Source organism: Dipteris shenzhenensis, chromosome 1, assembly GCF_047967505.1.
Source record: "Dipteris shenzhenensis isolate YYH24624 ecotype China chromosome 1, Dip_SZ_1.0, whole genome shotgun sequence".
Taxonomy (NCBI): Eukaryota; Viridiplantae; Streptophyta; class Polypodiopsida; order Gleicheniales; family Dipteridaceae; genus Dipteris; species Dipteris shenzhenensis.
The window spans coordinates 38916977-38937326 of NC_141596.1; the positions used below are offsets into that span (position 1 = coordinate 38916977).

General features: G+C 43.5%; 1 protein-coding gene and 1 pseudogene across 3 annotated transcripts in view; one reads left to right on the top strand and one right to left on the bottom strand.

Annotated features, from left to right (window-relative positions):
* The window catches only part of LOC147905803 (Transducin/WD40 repeat-like superfamily protein), a 375013-nt gene that overhangs the window by 168386 nt on the left and 186277 nt on the right, over positions 1-20350 (top strand). For both annotated transcript variants that reach the window (XM_087374759.1, XM_087374768.1), the window contains one exon: positions 19758-19793. In XM_087374759.1, the coding sequence (XP_087230885.1) occupies positions 19758-19793 (36 nt within the window). The remainder of the gene's footprint in view (positions 1-19757; positions 19794-20350) is intronic.
* Positions 1386-20350, bottom strand: part of LOC147905804 (pentatricopeptide repeat-containing protein At1g06140, mitochondrial-like) — a 191239-nt pseudogene continuing 172274 nt past the window's right edge. Inside the window, exon 2 of the transcript XR_015541003.1 lies at positions 1386-4328. The product of XR_015541003.1 is annotated as a pentatricopeptide repeat-containing protein At1g06140, mitochondrial-like (transcript). The remainder of the gene's footprint in view (positions 4329-20350) is intronic.

The window sequence follows — 20350 nt, forward strand, 5'->3', positions numbered from 1 at the left end:
TTGAAATTAATATGGAAGCTGAAAATGCCATTAAAGTAGAGACTCTTTTTCTTGAGATGCATTGTTGGTATTTTTCCAATGGGAGTGAAATTGGCTCAAAGAAGGATTGCCTCTCCTCTTTGTCCAAGATGTCATCATGCTCCTGAGAGTATTCAACACTCATTGTGGTTTTGTTCATATTCCAGAGACCATCTGGACAGGATCACCTATTTTTTATCTCTCAGATTTCCGGTGCAGAGGTTCTTGAGGTTTTTCTAGATGTTTGGTAGATTACCAGGTCCTTTGTCCAAGTACTCTCTTCTCTTCCATTGGATCAGATACTGGGCATTGTGGACCCTCTGGCTTCAGCGAAATCATGCATTTCTGAATTCATCTCTTCAGCACCCTTATGAGTTCTTCTGGGCCTCATTGCGGTAGTCCTTATATGATGCCTTGCATGAGGAGGATTTGGATGTCTCTTGCATTGAGCTTTTCTTGTACTGTTTCTGATGGATAGGGCATTGGCTTTTTTCTGGAGCCCTGCCCTGTTGTAAAATGGTTGTTTCATAATATAATGTTCTTAGTTTCACGAAAAAAAAAAAAAAAGTGTGTGTTAACATTAGAAGAAACATCATTTAGGTCCATGCAAGCAATGCTCAAATTCAACATTAATCACAATCTCGGGTTAATCACTGCAGGCCATGCTCAAATTCCACATTAAGCACAATCTCGTAGTCCAATGTTACTTACAATGTTAATCTCTAGAAAGCTCAACCTATTTCACCAATAGTAGGAGAGCTGAATGTGTTTTTCTATTGTGTTTGGTGACTTGAAAAAGTGGGATCCTTATCAAGCTCCCTAGCCTCCAGTGCAATTACCTGATTTTAACACCATCTCTCATGCTAAGGAGTTTCCCTAGCATTGTCTTTTTGGAAGGTACAATATATTATTGATTGATTGGACGTTGGGGGGTGCTGAACTTGTCTTAGTGCAGTTATTTCTCATATGTTCATGTTGTCATTTATCAAATATTTTACATGGTTCACTTTAATGATGATCTTGTAGCACAAATTTGATTTCGTACAACGTTCCAAAAGGCAAATGTGCAAATCAAACTCTAGTAAGCACCGCATACAAATAAAAATTGGTGAGCTATAGTTTGAAAACCTCAGAACATTTTGAGGTCCACATTCATAGAAATTGCTGATTCATTTCTGAAAGCTTAAGATTCAGAATACTTAATAGTTGTTTTATGCCACACGGAAAGGCAACTTGCTATAACATAAACCATGATTTGACTCAATTTCATCCTCCTCTGAATACACCTCACCATTCTATCCATCATTCGAGCAAAAAACTTTTCAAATAGGAGCTATTATAGATACGCTAGCGAGATGATAGTACTTAATAATACAAATTTTGACATGTATATGTGTTCCCTTGGGTGTATTGGGGCACAAAATGTGCCCACATAACCCATCTTTCTTTGCACCAATTGGTATGCCTTGTGACATCCAATGCAAATTTGGGGCATACCCTTTGTATGTTTGTTTTTGCTTTCTGAATATCCTGTACTACCAACCAAAATGTAACACACAATCCCATCAAAGTCGGTTCAGACATCCATGCTTGTTCTTTTAGCCTCACTCCTTGACCTTGTATTCCTTGACCTTGTCCTCTTCTTGCTGCATGTGAGCATCTGCATAGATGTTACACATCAAGACGTGGGTTGCAGCATCCTTTTCATCCAAATGCACTGAATGTTCAAAGGCCAGTCTTCCAAGCTCCACCTTGCCCGACTTTCCACAAGAACCAAACACCATATGCAACACCACAAGATTAGGATGGAAAGGCATCAATTGGTATGACTCATGACAACCAATGCAAATTTGGGGCATACCCTTTGTATGTTTATCTTTGCTTTGTGAATTTCCTGTATCACCGACCAATATGAATTCACAATCCCATCAATGTCACTTCGAATTTGTCACATGCTTCTTCTTTCACCTTCATTCCTTGACCTTGTTCTCTTCCTCCTGCATGTGAGCATCTGCATAGATGTTAGACATCAAGACATATGTTGCAGCATCCTTTTCATCCAATTGCACAGCATGTTCAAAGGCCAGTCTTCCAAGCTCCACATTACCCCACTTTCGACAAGAACCCAACACCATATGCCAGACCACAAGATTAGGATGAAAAGGCATATTCTTCAGCATCACTACTGCCTGGTCTAATTGGCCTGCGCGGCCAAGGAGATCAACCATGCCAGTGTGATGCTCAATAGTTGGAATGATGCCATAGTCTTTGCTCATGGTTTCAAAATACTTCTGCCCCTGATCCACTAGACCCGTGTGACTGCATACAGTAATAACGATAGAGAAAGTAACCCCACCTGGCTTTACCCCTTCTGCTCTCATTCTCTCAAGCATATGGAAAACAGTTTCACTTTCTCCTCGCTGGGCATATCCTGTGATTAATGCATTCCATGAGACCTCATTTCGGATTGGCATCTTGTCAAACACTTCCTGTGCTTTTGCAAGCGAGCCACATTTGGCATACATATCCACCAAGGTGCTGCCAATAAAAATATCTCTTTCCAACCCCTTGTTCACGATTTCAGCGTGTATTTCTCTGCCCTTGTCTATAGCTCCCATAATCCCACAAGCTTTCAATCTGCAAACAAATGTAACAGCATCTGGAGAGAACCCCTCCAGTTGCATCTGTCCAAAACAGTTTAAAGCTTCCTCATCAAGCCCATGCTCAGCGTATCCTGCAATCAGTGCAGTCCACAAGACCTCATTTCGAATCAGCAGCTTGTCAAACTCTTCACGTGCTTTCACAAGCAAGCCACATTTGGCATACATATCCACCAAGGCATTACCAATTAAAAGATCTCTTTCGAGCCCCTTTCTCGCGATCTCCACATGTATTTCTTGGCCCTTGTATATGGCTCCAATGCTGCCACAACCTTTCAAGCTGCAAACAAATGTGGTAGCGTCTGGAGAGAGACCTTCTAGTTGCATCTGTTCAAAACAGCTCAGTGCTTCGTCACCAAGCCCATGCTCGGCATATCCTGCAATGAGTGCAGTCCATGAGACCTGGTTTCAAACTGGCAGCTTGTCAAATGCTTCCCGTGCTTTTGCAATCGAGCCACATTTGGCATACATATCCACCAAGGTGCTGCCAACAAAAACATCTCTTTCGAGTCCCTTCCCGGCAATCTCCACCTGTAATTCTTGGCCCTTGTCTATGGCTCCTATGCTGCCACAAGCTTTCAAGCCGCAAACAAAGGTGACACCACTTGGAGAGAGACCTTCTAGTTTCATCTGTTTAAAAAGATCCAGCGCTTCTTCATCAAGTCCGTGATCAGCATATCCTGCCCTTAATGCATTCCACGAGACCTCATTTCACACTGGCAACTTGTCAAAAGTTTCCTGTGCTTTTGCAAGCAAGCCACATTTGGCATACATGTCCACCAAGGTGCTGCCAACAAAAAGACCCATCTCTAATCCTTTTCTGGCAATCTCTGTGTGTATTTCTCGGCCTCTTTCTGCATCTTTCAGCCTACCACAAGCCTTCAATAGGGCCACGAAAGTATAACTGCTAGGACCTACAGAATCCTCTTGCATTTTCTGGTAAAGGTTGAGGGCATGCTGTGATTCCCCACATTCAATATAACCCATGATAAGAGAAGTCCAAGAATACACGTTCCGATCAACCAACTTATTAAAAACCCGCTGAGCATCACACAAGCTTCCAAGGTGGACAAGCATTGGGACGAGGTAGTTCCCAAGAAATCTGTGATCTTCCAGCCCCCTTTTACGAATGTAGGCATACAAGCGCTAGGTACACGCTAAATTTTTTTGGTTTTGCACTTAAGCAAGATGCATATAAGGTTCTCAACTGAAGGCAGCTGGGGCATCCGTTCCATAGACGTGAGTGCCTCCTCTAAGCTGATAGATCCCCAGCCAGTCTTCTCTCGCAGTTCTTGTGCCTTGAAAATATTCACCTGTACTCCAGACCGGGCCTTGCCACAGTCCTCGACCAAGCCATAGGCTTGGGCCTGACCAGTGGATGCTTTGGCCTTTTTCTGGAGCATGTCTTTATCCCAACCCGGATTGTACGAGACGTCTATGCGTCGCGACTCCTTGGTCATCGTAAGCTTGAAATCTGAAGATCTTGGATTTGTCTATCGTTAACATTCACAACAGAACCGTCAGACTAGCCAATGTACAGTTCTACCTGTGCAAATCATTCAGTTCACACTCGTCGCACACTTACTTTGCCCTTCAGGTTGTCACAAAACGGGGAGGCATCCGTGAAGTAGCACCCTGTGCCTGAGCTACCTAACCACAATGAAAACCGTTTCAGAACTGCCACGACCGCTCGACTGTCCTTGGTGGAAGCCATCTGAAAGCTAGGACTTGATAGCCTGCGCAGATGAGCTGCCAACCAGTCGGCGTGTGGATCTCCGCAACGAAAAGCATGCGGCGTACGCACCAAAATAGGGCTGCATAGTTTCGTTGAGGTTGAATGGGATGCATGACAAAGATCCCCGTCTTCTCCTCCTCCTCCTCCTCCTCCTGCTGTAAGCGAGTTCATCATCAACTTCGCGATAGCAAAGAGGGCAAAGATATCAATGGGCGTGTGTCGCAGAGTAGAAAGATTTGATGGTGAATTTCGGATTGGAAACAAAGGAGCATATCGTGGGCCTTTAATAGTGGAAACAAGGGAGCACATCGTGAGCAAGCTGTCGATGCATCGAATGTGCAAGAAATGGTGCCACCAGGTACTCCCACAGGTACATAATCAAGGGCAAATGATGGATCATCTATTGGTGGCAATGATGAGCCAAATGTGGTTGATATGCAGGCGGGACAGCAATCTGAAATGTCTTAAGAAGAACATCTAGAGTGTCTACACCTGAGAGATTTGTTCCAGGGGTAGACTATGTGATGCTTACTGATTGCGGGGAGTCTACACCTGAGAGATTTGTTCCAGGATCAACGCAAGTGGGAGTATGCTATGCAATCAGAGATGAGTTCACTCATAAAGAATAAGACTTGGGACTTGGTTTCTTTACCACATGGAAAGAAAGCATTGCCATGTAAATGGGTCTACAAGATGAAGGTCACAGGTGATGACGTGCCTAAGTACAAGGCCCGTTTGGTTGCTAAAGGGTTCAAGCAAGAGAAGGGTGTGGACTTTGATGAGATATTCTCTCCAGTTGTGAAGATTACCACACTTAGATGTGTACTTGGACTTGTGGCGATAGAGGATATGGAGCTTATGCAGATGGATGTCAAGACAGCTTTCTTGCATGGGGATTTGCATGAGGAAATTTACATGGTACAGCTGGAAGACTTTGAAGAAAAGGGCAAAGAGCATTTGGTTTGCAAGCTGAAAAAGAGTCTCTATGGCCTTAAGCAAGCGCGTAGAGAATGGTATCACAAGTTTGATGCTTTTATTCGATCCCAAGGTTTCACAAGAAGTGAGATTGACCACTGCCTCTACACTAAAAGGGCTAAGGATAATAGCCTCATACTTCCGGCACTTTATGTGGATGATATGTTATTGGCTAGCAAGAACACTTATGAGCTTGATGCATTGAAGGCCAAGTTGCATGAGGCCTTTGACATAAAGGATTTGGGACCTACAAGTCATATTCTTGTTATACGCATCACGCGTGACCGGCGTAGGAAACTCCTTTGGCTTTCACAAAAGGAGTATGTTACAAAAGAGTTGTAGCGTTTCAATATGGAGGGGGGCAAGGCAGTAAGTACTCCATTGCCTCCATATGTGAAACTGAGTCAGGCAGATAGTCCCAAATCAGATGAGGAGAGGGCCATGATGGCCAAGGTTCCTTATGCATCAGCAGTTGGGAGTCTTATGCATGCTATGATAGCTACTAGAACGGACATTGCATTTGCACTAGGAGTTGTTAGCCGGTATATGGCTAATCTTGGAAAGAGGCATTGGGAGCAGTTAAGTGCATCATGAGGTACATGAAGGGTATCAAGGAGGTGTGTATTTGCTTTAGCAAAGGAGAGATGCGTGTATTTGGGTACACAAATTCAGACTATGCAAGGCATGTGGATAGCAGGAGATCCACTTCTGGTTATGTGTTCACCTTTGGAGGTGGTGGTGTCGTGGATGTCTCGCAAACAGAAGTGTGTTTCTTTGTCTACCACAGAGGCCGAGTATGTTGAGCCACAAAGGGTTGCAAGGAGGCTATATGGCTTGATCGGCTAGTGAGAGATTTGGGATTCATACAGGTGTACCGACATTGCATAGTGATTCCATGAGTGCTATTCAACTAGCACGGAATCCGGGGTCTTTCATGCAAAGACCAAACACATTGAGGTCAGGTACCATTTTATCAAGGAGGTACTTGAGGACAAGCACATAGAGCTTGTCAAGGTTCATACAGATGATAACCCTGCAGATATGCTGACAAAGAGTCTACCTAGTCAACGGTTTGAGTATTGTCATGTATTAATGGGCATTGGATAGTATGCTCATTGGTTGTTTTCCCTTAAAGGCACATTGGCCTTTAAGTGGGAGGTTGTGGGGGTTAATTTAGGCCACTGTACCTTAATCTCGGTTAATTACAATACTCAAAACACATATATATATGGATGACATAGAAGATTAGGGTGTTCCGCACCCACCAAAACTTGTATGACTCTCTCTTCTGGATCTCCCTCTCTCTCTCACCTTCTTCCATTCCACTTCCGTTGTTGAGATCTCTCAAAATCTAACATAGAGGTAAGCCAAGGAAGGCAAAGGCACTTGGCCTTAGGCTCTTAACTTGTTGAGAAGCATGGGACATGGACAATCATCAACTATTGGCACCCTTTGATCGAAGCTTAAGCACTTGACACTGTACATTGACATATATGGCAAAGAGCCACACCTTAGGGATGTGCCTTTGCACTTTGCAAAGATATTATATTGGCACTATGTGTAAGGACTCCAATATACTTCTCCTTATACATGGACAAACACATGAAGCCTCAGACAGATGTTGTATTAACACAGAAATTCTCTTAGTGTTTTGGTGGGAGCATAAGAGACAATGCAAGATCACATGGAGAAGCTTGTTGTGGTGGAAAACAAAGCATGTGTTAAGATCTAGTTCTTGCAAAGTTTAGTAATACGTGAAGCTACATGGAACACTGCTCTATAAGCAACATTGATAAGCTTAAGCAACATGAACACACGCTTAAGGCAAGTCCATGGAGGAAAGAGTCTCATTGCAAGCGCCACATTAGAGGATATAGAGATGGTAATATCTCACCATCCTTCACAGTAATTTGTTCTATGGGAGGCACTTCTAGAAAACAATGATGGTGCACTCATATGTCTTGCTATTGGGGAGTGGGAGAGTAGAAGTGCATCATGGAAAGAGGGAGTGGGAACCAAAGAGTGTATTCCCAAACATAATTCATCATCTAGACTCTAAGGATCATGCCAAAGATGCATGGGATGAGTTGAACACAGTGTTTGGTGCAAAAGCAAAGAACCAAGAAATTCATCTTAAGAGTGAATTATATGGTTTGCACATGAGCTTTCATGAATCCATGGCACAATTTATCAACAAGATCAAAAGAATTATGACCCAAGAAGGCATAAATGCAAAGCAAGGGAAAAGGAAGTGCAATCCTCCTTAAAAGCATTCTTGAAGAGTACAATGCACTGACAACCACCTTGAAGAATCTTCTAGATCCAAAGTTTGAGGAATGTGTATCATCTCTTTTTGAGAAATAAAGAGATTTTAAGGCATCGGCATCGACATCGACATCTACATCAACACACATCAGCAATCATGAAGAACAAGCATTATTCAGCAAAGCATCAGCAAAGTGTTACCATTGCGGAAGGATGGGTCACTACCAAAGTGATTGTGAATTGAAGAACAAACCAAAGTGTCACCATTGCAAGAAGCTGGGACACGAGGAAGAAGACTAGAGATTGAAGCAACAACAGGTCAACTACATGGAGTCATCATCAAGCCATGAGCAGAATGATAACAACAACATGTATTGAAAAGCAAAATCCTTTCCACCTTTAACCTATATTCTTGTAATCAAACCTGACCACCTACAAGTAGCCATGCAAGCACTCAAGGGAGGTATTGACATGTAAAAACCACACTTGACCACCTTACGTAGCAAGGTATGTACTAAGGGGAGGTGATGGATTTGTAACTCACATCTGGCGCGATAGCCAATGGATCATGGCACCAAGGGGAGGTGTTGAGATATGGTGCCATGTGCACATAAATTAGAAGCTAAGGTATGGTGTAGAAAGAATTAAAGTAGCCACCCAAGGATGTGGATGACATGATGTGAAGATGTGGAGCAAGGACTATCACTAGATGGTATGTGGATCAGAGGATCCCACATGGTTTGACTATTCTAAAGGATCTCTCTATATAAGAAGCCTTCTTGTATTTTTAATCACACATTTGCAATAGATTGAGTGTTTCCTATCTTATGTCTCTCTCATGGTGTTTTGATCCTCCTTGATCCCTCACTTTCACAGAACTAGCTGAAGCTAAACCTGCATGGAAATGGTGGATGATGAGCAGTGCTAGTTGTGAATTCCTACATCCACCTGCCACCATGAGAATTTTGGCACAGCTATGCTCCAACTTAGGTGCTAAAAGGAACTAGAGCCAATACACGTACATCCATACTACTACAAGGAACAAGCTACCAATAGATTGAGCTAGGAAGCTTGCATGTATTTATTGCAATCATGAAATGTTACCTAACTTAGGAGATGATAGATATGAGGAGAAAGCTCCAAAAGGGAAATATGATGTTGTTCTTGATCCCACTCTCATCCCACTTCTTGTGAAGTGGTTCCTCATATCATTGTGAATTTGGCATTGCAACCCAAAAAAATGAGGAGGATCGAGAGGTAGAACGTGATACTCCTAATGAGGATGAGGAAAATCTTATTGGCATCCCAAACCATAGTGACGATAAGAAAGATGATGATGGTAATGGTTAGAGCCTTGATGATTTCATGATGATAATTCTAATTGTTAGAGCCTTGACAATTGGGAAAATGCAACAAATTCTTTTACTCTTTTGACAAATGAGATAGATGTTTTGAAATTTTGCTTTTGGGCTTTTTTCTTTTTTTTGAAATTTTTTCTTTTGGGCTCAATTTTTTTGAAAGTCAAAACTTTAGATCTTACTTTTCAATATTTATTTGTTAAAGAGATATATTATTTAACTAGCATGTTGTCCAATATCAAATTGATAATATTGTACACAAAATTGATAAATCCAACCTTGTGACTTGCAAATAGTATTTCAAAGACTTAAATTCTCTCCTCTAGTGATGACGTGCACTAGATCAATGTTGTGTGCTTTTATGCATTGTTCATGGTCTAACATAAGCATGTATGTGTTAACATTTTCTCTAGTTTCTACACGTTTTGTTTAATGGTTCACTTCAAAAGGGTCTACTTCAATTGGTTTCTTCAATGAGTTTATTGAATCAATTGATTGCTTGAATGTTTTTCTTGAATGCACAATTGGATTAAGCTTGGGATTAAGCTTGGAATCCATTACATAGAAGATCCAATACTAAGAACTCAATAGTTAAGATGATTTTGCTAATTCCTAACTTCCCAAGTAAGTATTTAGATGATATATATTCAAATATTTGATGATTTTTAGTTTATATGACTCATGATCTTAGATCTAGTGTGGTAATAAGTCACCAAGTCCTAACAATGATGGTGAAAACTCACAATTACAAATGGGCACAATCTACTTGCTTGTGCAAGCCAATGAGTGATAGTGTTGCTTCATCTTTTTCTTTCCAAGCTTCATTTTGTGCAGTGGGTATGTCTTCTTTTACAGTCTTCCAAAGAATCCTTCCCTAGTGAACTTCTCAAGTAGGGCATGTATTGCCATTGCAAAGGTCTTACCAATTGAAGAAACTTTCAAATATGGTAGTGTCTAATTGCATACAACACAACTGACTTGATAGGCGTGTAGAGCTCAGAAAACCAGTTATTTTTCCTTTTTGGAGTGCATGAAAGTTATTTTTGGATTGAAAGTTACGGCTTGTCAAAGTTTTTATGAAGAGAGAGTGGGCATGATGATGTGGCACAGGGATTCACATCTAGCATTCAAAACTGTGCTTGGTAAGGACCTAGTGCTTAGGTGGCACTATGCCATGTGGCAGTCTTCTAACCAAACTGAGTTAACCAAGGCTAAATAAACTTAAGCATGATAAATTTTAATCTTGCCACGTGTCAATCAATGGGAACCTTTCAAAAGAAAAGAAGATTTGAAGATGAAGGCAGCGTAGTCTGTAGTCTGTGCACAGAGGCATAAAGAGCCGCAGGTCTTATCGGTTGAAGGTCGCGTTGCCTATGATGTCGCTGAATGTTGTGGAGGTGTAACTGCTTATATTCTTGGCAGGTGTTGCTTGTATTCTTGGTAGTGGAGTGTCATGAGTGCAGGTTGTGGGAAGCCTGGTCAAGGCTGATGAGCTTCAGTTAGAAGTCAGCTATGGCTATGGTCCGAGGCTGAGCTTCAATCAAAAGTCAGCTATGGCTATGGCACCTATAGTTACAGATGAAGGCGATCCATGGAGGAAGCCGTTCATAGTAGATGCAAATGGAGTCACTTCCATCTCAGATTCACTTCTTTCTGCAAATAGAAGAACTTGCTGCTGTCCAAAAGACTGCAAACTGAAGCTACCTCTTTCTGTCCAAACACTGCATGGATCTTTGTGGTGAGACAGCCCACTTTGCTACAGATTTCTCCTCCGCACAGCTGGTCTTGGTAATCTCTTGGCTGAGTTGAATCAGACCCCTCATGTTGGTGAAGTGATCAACCCCTTAAGCACAATCTTAGCACAGTGTGTTTTGTGGCGTGCTAAGATCTGGCCCACCCTAACAAGCTTCTTGTAGACGTCCTTGGTCACTTCTCAAGTGAACTCAATTCACTTTGATACCATGTGTGTGTCACCCTGCACTTACACAAGATAACTGGAGCAATCCAAATTCAAGAGTAGTCTACACACATGAGAGCATGAACATGAACATGTAGATCTGAATAGATGCTACTGAAATAGGCTGGAGTAGAAGCTTCATTGATTCAACAAGTAGCTTCCATGCACCTTCCTGAGACGGGAAGGATGATGGACAACGTGATGTCCATGTGCTCACTGTGCTTGATCTCTCTACTAAAGTGATGATGACATGAGGCAAGATTGTGTGGAAAGGGGAGTCAAACCCTCTGCCTTATATAGACCTGGGAAGGCCCTAAGCACATAGAGCTATAATAGGCCATGGCCAATGTGCCACGTGTATTCGTGGATGGCCTCTGCAATCCTCTCTCAGTGATCCAGACTGCCCGCATAGCAACTAGCTTCTATGCTGCTATGCGAGCAGTCTGGATTACCTCACCCTTCTACAACAGGAGCATAGAAGGGAAGACATGACACGGGTAATGGCAATAAGGGAAGCAAGGAAATGGGCTGCCTATAGGGATGGCAAAGTGATTATTCGAGAAAGAGCTGATAGAGGTGATAAGGGAGAAGGGGAGAAGGAAGAGGGGGAACTATGATGGTGTCAGAGTTGGGAGGGGAGAGCACAAAACAAGCTGAGTATGGCTATATGGAACTATAATGGTACCCTTTGGTTCAACCCCGGTGGCTTCTCGAAGACATACACAAGCAGAGACATCATCTTCTACACTGAGACACATGAGAGCCCAGAGAGAGGGCTGCCCACGGTGACAGGGTACATTTGGGAGTCTGTTCATAGGAGAGAAATGAGGAGAGATAGTGGAGTACGAGGCTTTGGTGGAGGTGTAGCCATCCTTTTCAAAACACACTTGAGACCACTCATATCTATAGTACGGAGAGAGGAACATGCACGTCACATGTGGATACGAGTGCAGCTACTAGATGCCTGACGGATCTTCATTGCAGTGTGCTATTTCCCTCCACACATGTCATCATATGCCCATGATGTCACTACAGAGGGGCACAGTCCTTATGAGACAATACATGATGATATCATAGAGTTCTCCAGAGAGGGAGACACCCTCCTTCTGGGGGATTTCAATGCAAGGACAAGGGATAAGCAAGTGGGCTTAATTGACTTCACATATGAGAGAGACCCCCACATGATGCCAGAGTTGGATGCAGCAGAACTTGGGATTCGGAGACTTTCAGCAGATACTTCACATGTGATAGCATATGGGCGACACCTGCTTGAGTTGGGAGTTGTCCATGACCTCATCATCTACAATGGCCTTCAGAGATGGCCATCATCTGTGGGGTTCACATGCTTCCCACATGGAGGCGGGACCAGCACAGTGGACTACCTACTGGGCCCATTGGCTTTTGTCACACGGATACATGACCTCACCATACCCCCCCCCCACTCATATCTGGCCTTCGATGTTCTTGCTACTACACCAGGCACATGGAGAGTTCCTACCACTACTCGGACCCAGACCCACTTTGACCGTGTCCTTGATCCGTGTATGTGTCACTTAGCCAAAGAGCTTCCGGCCTTAGTGGAGGCTGATTTAGACCTCACCCACGAGTGGCTTAGCCAGAGAGCTTCTGGCCTTAGTGGAGGTTGATTTAGACCTCGCCCATGCCTTAGCCACCCTTGTCATAGTGATACAGGATGCTGCCACCAGATCCTTTCCTACAACCCGATCTTCACGTGTATGAGATGGAAAGATACCTCAAATCCCTTGGTTTGATGATGAATGCAGAGAGATGCGAGCCCACCTCACATGGGAGAGTGAGCCTTGGTTCACTTGACGTCACATGAGGCACACATGATCTTTTAGCGGTTGACATGCTGCAAGAGACAAGCCTTCCTCACACATAGGATGGATGAGATCATCATATCATTTTGCGGAGGAGACCCAACCACAGGGCGGGGATTCCTCTCAGAGGGGAAGCCATGCATCCCCATTACGGATCCGGGCGTGTGGCACACTTATGCATGCTCCTTATATGTATGTCCTAAGGCAGACACCAGCAAACATGTCCTCTATGCCCAGGCCCACTACCTGTCATCTATTCACTACGCAGAATGTGTGGGCTGCACTTTGCTGACTCCACAACCGAAAAGCACAGGATCATGAAGGCCTTCGGACAGAGCACTTCCTACATGGGCAGGAGGTTTTAGCACCGATCCTTGCACATATGTTTAACCTTGTAGTTTGTCACGGCTTCCCACCAGCATGGAGCACCACTACTATCGTACCAATACACAAAGCAGGAGACCTCATGGACACTGCGAACTATCGCACCCTCATGATTGGCCACACACTAGCCAAGATCTATGGATTGGTACAAGAGAGAGAGATTAGCAATCATACAAAGGCACGAGGGCAGCAAACACTAGGGCAGGCAAGATTCAGGAGGCAGCACTCTACTCTAGACCACATCTTCACTCTGAGGGCTATCATTGAGGAGGCGAGGCCTAGACATCAAAGAGTCTACACATGCTTTGTAGACTTTCGAAAAGCCTTCGACACTATTCGACGATCCCGCATGATCAAGAGACTACAAGAGATGTAGATCCCAGAGATGCTGATATGGGGTGTGATGAGCTTATATGAGTCAGTCAGAAGCAAGGTCCGTGCCCCAGGTCTATCGGATTGGGTCGAGAGCACCATTGGGGTGAAGCAGGGCTGCCCTCTCTCACTGACTCTCTTTGGACTCTACATTGATGAGATCGCATCTTTCATAGATCACCTAGGTGGCGAGGGCTCATTATTAGGGGATCTCCTCATACAGATATTGTTATATGTCGATGATATAGTCCTTATATTCTCTTCAGCGGAGGGGCTACAGAGAGATCTGGAGGCATTAGAGGTGTTTTGCAGAGAGAGAGATCTGACGGTCAACCTTGGGAAAAGTAAGGTCATGATCAACACCTCATGAGCAGTGACTAACTGACTTACTTTCACCTATCATGGTGAACCAGTTGAGATAGTGTAGTCATACACATATTTGGGGGCAGTCTTCACAGGACCCATCTTCACGATGAAACATGCAGCTTAGGCACGACTCACACGAGGGCATAGTGCTTTGGCTAGACTAGAGCGGCAGTGTTTCCAGGTGCACTTCCAGGATCCACTGACGAAGGGCTGGCTTTTCGACACACTAGTGCGGCCGACTGTCATGTATGCAACACCTTTCTGGGGGTCTGTATTGGGCTTTATTTGATGGAGATGCGGCGACACAAGGAGGCTCTTCTATGACAGATTAGAGAGAAACAAGGGATGGTCAGACCACTACAGGACATAGAGGGTGACCGGGCACAGTGGCATGTCACAGACTTCTATACATTTGAGTCAACCCCCGGACACAATGGAGTGGAGGAAGAGGAGCTAGCCGATATGAGAGCAGTCTGGATGAGCAGCCAACACAGTATCACCGAGAGAGGGACGCAGAGGCCACATGTGCAACAGAGAGCCCCCAGAGTACACTCTATTGAGGTCCGACCTATCACAGCTTTCCTCAGGGGAGACCGACAGAGACAAGGGGTCACTCTAGACATAGCCCAGAGAGTCCAGAGAGCGAGGAGACCGTGCCCCCCACCGTAGTACGAGACAGCTCGTCAGATGCAGATACGAGACATTTTTGCAGCCCACCAGAGATCCATCACTATACCAGGCTTCGGTTTCGTCCCAATGCCTAGATAGATTGATTGATATGATTATGATTCTGTTAGCATAGACTAGTACTCAGTAGTACTCAGCAAGGGTCCTAGCGTACCCTTTGCTTCAACCCACTGAGGCTTGTATGAGTTCACTTTTTTGTGCACTTTGTCCCATAGGCCCGCGAGGTCTCTTGTGGACGTTAATATTTCTTTCTTTCTCCTCCTCCACCCCACTGTGTCTTGGAGCTAACTCGAATGCATAAAAATCTGTGACATGCCACTATGTGTGGTCAACCTCTACATCCTGTGGTGTGATCGCCTCCTGCTGTTCTCTAATCTATCGTAGCAGGATGTCAGCACATCTCAAGCAGATACAGCCCAATATAGACCTGGTCATGGAATTGGATCAATCGTGATAGTGGGCCAAAGCCACTTCCATCCTGATAGAGACAGTGGTATCATCCCCGGATCTCGTAGTAGGCTGGGTAGGTACAAAGAAAGTGTTCCTTTGTTTCAACCACTCCTAATGTGCATAGCGTGCATGTCCACTGCTCTCTAGGTATACATGTTGCTCTCCCTATCTCAATCCTCAGCTGATGGGATGAAACCCCTCAGTGCATGTGAGACTCTTCTGTCCTCGAGATATAGGGGTCTAATGATGAATCCCTCCTCTGAGACATTTAGGAAATGCTCACAGTAAAATTGTGTCTTGGTGGGGAGCTCCTAATCTCCCCCCCAAGCCCGAGACGCGTGGAGATGGAGAATATCTAATCGTATGATACGGTTAATCTCCTCTTGCGGGATCGACTCACGGGGTGCATCCAAACTATACTGAAAGAGGGGGAGCTTGTCCATCTGAATCCTATGCCTGGCAAACCATGTGGATACACGTGCATACCATGTGTTTGCCCCACCCTCAACTAGTTGTTTGGATGACTCTTGAGCCAGAGCCTCGGTAGTCTCCAATGAGATAAGTCCCAGACTCTATGGATGAAAGTCACTGTCTGAAAGATGGCATCAATCTGTAGTGGTGTCATGGAGAACTCTACCTGTACTATCTCATGCGGGACTGAGGGATTTCTCCGAATCATCCTACATCCCATGGTCACTTGTAGCCACTCAAATCTCTTCCACACTGCTATCGGTAGATCACATTCCCAGAAGGGTGCTGCATACATGGCAGTCGGTCGCACTAGTGTATTGAAAAGCCAACACTTCGTCGGTGGATCTTGGAAGTGTGCCTGGAAACCCTGTCTCTCCAATTGGGCTAGAGCACCCCGTCCCCGCGTGAGTCGTGCCTGGGCTGCATGCATCATAGTGAAAAGGGATCCTGTGAAGACTGCTCCCAAATATGTGTAGGACTGTGCTATCTCCACTAGCTCGGCTCGATAAGTGAAACTAAGTCGTCAAATTACTGCATGTGAGTTGTTGATGACCACAACCTTGGTCTGCCCAAGGTTGACCGTCAGGTCTCTCTCTCTACAGAATACCTCTATGTTAGAAACATGGTGTGAGGGAGAGAGAGAGAGATAGGCTAGGGAGTGAAGAAGTGATACTCAAATGGAAACATAATGAAGGCTTTCATTAATTCATCAAGTATGACAAGACAAGTGAAGTACAAGCCTTATATAGGCTACTCACTTACACACTAGCACTCAGTGCATATGGGATAAGTCCCATGATGACACATGGCACTCACACATGACTTAGACACATAGACTAGTACTAGATCACCTAGTACTACACACCAACACACTCTTTGACTATGATATCTCCAACACCCCCCTTGAGAGCAAAAAGTGTGAGAGCCAACATGCAAGAGTAGACCGATCTCCCCTCCACCGCAATACTGCAAAGAGCAAGTCCAACTGTCCAACACCTCCCGTGTGATAGTGACTTCTCAGTCAGCTTGCGACTGGCAAGGGCAAACCATCACTCTTCATGCCCCCTTACTTTGAACTAGGTGGTCAATACCCTCAACCAAAGTAAAAGACAATACATGCATTTTTGGGGGACAAATCCAGGGCAGAGTACCTCTTATTGACTCCAAATACATTCAATTTAGAGGGACAACTCAAGGCTGAGAACCTTTATTTGACTCAACACAAGCATATATAGAGCTAAGCATCATCTACCTTCTCAAAGAGGAATAGATCATGCAACATAGCAATTGAAGCTTCCTGCTCAGGTTCAGTAGATGTAGCATAAATATTCTTGAGCTTGTCTAGGTTCTCCTTAGCTGAAGTAGTGAGGTCAAGTTCGTGAAGCAATTTGTTGACCAACCTCACACCAAGATGGGCCAATGCTTTGTCATGCTTCTCAGCCCTAGATGCAAGTGCTGCTGATGAATCTTCACCACAAGGACTAGGCTCCATAGTAGCAAACTAAGGTAATAGATTTCACAGCAGCAAATGAAGAGCCAGCAATTAGGAGATCTTTGATAAAGCTTATTATGATATTTTGGATCAAGCATGCTGAAGAGACACAAGGGGTATGCTCATGAAGATGGGTTGAAATGAGGGATTGATGCCAAGAGCAGCCAATGCCCTTACCAGAAGACTATGGTAAACCATTGAAAATGCTGACTTTTTTTGGGTTTTTTTTTTGAAATTTTGATTAATTTTAACAATTGTGTCTCTTGAGCACTTGGTCTTTCCTCGAGAATGATTGAAGCAACCAATCGATGAAATTTTTAGCTCATTACACAAGATGCTGACTTTACGTTTACAAACTCGCATGGCTCCAGGCAAGTTTCTGGGGTCACCTTCCTAAATGTGATGGACAAGTGCAAGGTATGTGAGTATAGCAAAGGAAACAAAACTCACATGGAACCTTGGAAGTTTATGAGAATAAAGAAATTCGTATTTTGGCAAAGATTTGGTTTTAAATTTATACCCTTTGGAGTACGATAGATCCTCGTGAGATTCTAATGATGCCACGAATGATGTTTTGAAATCTTTAAGTATGCAACTGGATATAGCTAAGGATATGGTCCTATTGAGACTCAAAAACACTTAACACAGACATTTACTTCAAGGTTAAAAAGGTGGAGACAATATCCTTTCACAATTATTTTGGATTATCTGAGCTTAGAAATTGAGTTTATCATGTTGAAAAGGGGATTTGAGCTCTATTCGTGATGCAAAATTTGTCTGGGAGTTTCAGCTTAGGATTAGACCATGAGGAAGTTTATTTTATAACCCTAGTACAACCGGTCATTGTTGATGGATGCCCACATGTAGACAAAGAAGCTTGCGAGAAAGTGGTGAAGGTGCAAAAGAGGTTATGGAAGTAGAAGTTAAAATGCAAATCCTTTTATCAAAGCATGCTGGCTGAAATTAAGAGTATAGTTACAAGGTTATTGGATCGTGGTGAGTTTATGGGAGGGCCCATTTAAAGAATAGTTGCTATTGTGGATGGCCTGGCGCATGAGGTAAATCTAAAGTTAATTAAACAAGTGAATACATTCCAGAGGCCTACCCTGGCAAACTGAAAGCTGAGAGAGAGAGAGAGAGAGAGAGAGAGAACAAGAAGCAGCTTAGAGAGAGAGAAGAAGAAGAAGAAAGAAGAAGAAGAGAGAGAGAGAGAAAGGGGGAGAAAATGATGGCCAAATTTTTGAAATTACTATAATCGGTTTTAGCTTCTTACAAAAATCCCCATCTCTAAGGCCTATAGGGGTAGGCCAACAAATGCTATTGTGTTTTTAGAGGATGAGTTTGGGCATGTTCCTGGATTCATCTAGATATATAAATATGTGACTCATATTAAGAAGGTTTCAAGAATATAGAACTCTCTTTGCTTGTAACTTGGGTCATCAATGGCAATTCACAACATGAATACCACTCACAAGGAAAAGCCTTTCTTTTCTGAAAATGTATGCTGGCTGTCTTGCAAATGATCTTCCAAATGAATATGTTAAAGGACTTGAGGACCACAAGATTGGAGTAGCACTTAAACGGTTATGCCCTAAATGATCCTCCAAATAAGGTAACCAAATCTTAACAAGCTGTGGTATTCAAGCCAGTGCAAGGATTTCTTCAGAAAGACCTTGTGCACTCAGTAGCTCATTGTTGTGTTCATTGTCTTCTTGGTTCAAAAGAAGTAGTAGCCATTTGAGAAAATGTGCAATTGGGGCTTTATGGGGCCAGGGTTGTCTGACTCAATTCCCTTATGCCGCCCTTAGTTGGCCACTTTTAGGTGCCTATTTGGAGCCTCGTGAGGGCTACATACAGTGGACTTGAAGTCCATACTCCTATGGCCTAGTGCTTCCATTTGTAAATATTATTTGCTAAGGTATGCACTTTATATTCCATTATGGCTTCATTCTAGGCATGATTGTTTTCAAACGAGGCCTCTCGTATTGGGGATTGTCTTGGGCAACTCTTTTTTTAAACATGGCACAGTGCTTGGTGGATAATAGTTTGTGCTAAACATTTAAGGGGTAGTAACTTGTTTCTTCACAAGATTGTATCTGGGATGGCTTTCAAGGCTTGTGAACTATTGTAAATCAATGCTAAATGAGAAAGAGTCAAGTGATCAAAGTTGGGAGCTCAAAGAGTGTTGCTCCTGTGAGACAGATTATCTGCCCTTGAAGGACAAAGGGTAGCAGTCACATGGTACTATTAAAATATTGGAGTTGAAAGAGGTTGTTTAAGTCCTCCAGAAAGAACTTGTACAAGGGTCACGAAAACAATAAAGAACAAAGTGAAGTATCTTAATAGGCGCCATGTTGAGAATAGACAGTATCTTACATTTTTTCAGTTAACAAACAAGACTTAAAGCCTGGCATGTCACATCAATCTGTGTTCATTTCTATGGAAAGCGAGGTCTGAGGGCCTTGCTCAGCATAAGTTACATCTCTTCCTACATGTTTGTCCTGATAATGTGACAGTTTTTTTTATGTTTCTTCATGGGTAATTGTATTTCAAAATTAATGAGGAAAAATTATGTTCCAATTTGTTAAGTAGAGGTGTAAGTCTCAAACTTTTACCCTCAATTGCTTCTAATCGATCAATGATAAAGAATGCCCTCAACATTTTTATTATGGTTCTGTCAATTTGTACTCTCATTAGCTCACTTGTCCCAATGGTTTTGGATGCAGATCCCTTTACAGACGATGGAAGCCCACAAAGATAAGGTATGGTCTGTGCACTTCTTCACAATATTGATGTCCCCTTGTACTTGAAAGGAATAGCTTATCATTCCCATCATCACATAAGGTTCAAGCAGAATGATTGCTATCTGCTTCCTGAGCTCGTATGACTGCAAGGCCCACCCTTTCCACCTGCTTTCTGAGCTTGTATGAATGCAAGGCCCACCCTTTCCACTTGCTTGCCTCTTGATCTACTGTCTTTCCTTTGCATTGCTATCTCCTTCTGCCCTGCTCCTACCCCCGCCTCTTGGCCCTCACTTCCTTCTCCTTTTCACTCGTATTCCTTATTCCACTGCCATTCCGTAGCTCCTTTTCTCTCTCTCTCTCTCTCTCTCTCTCTCTCTCTCTCTCTCTCGTGTGAATTAAAGATTGCTTCCACTGATGTAGCCCACTCTTTTATTCATAGGTAGATGTGCGACAAGATAGACGACCTCCTACTCATGCTTACCAGCCTTGTTGCAGGCTCTACAAGCTATAGACTCAAAGACTGACTCATGTATGGATTCTAGAGAAAGATGGACTTGCTTTGCGAGTCGCGACAC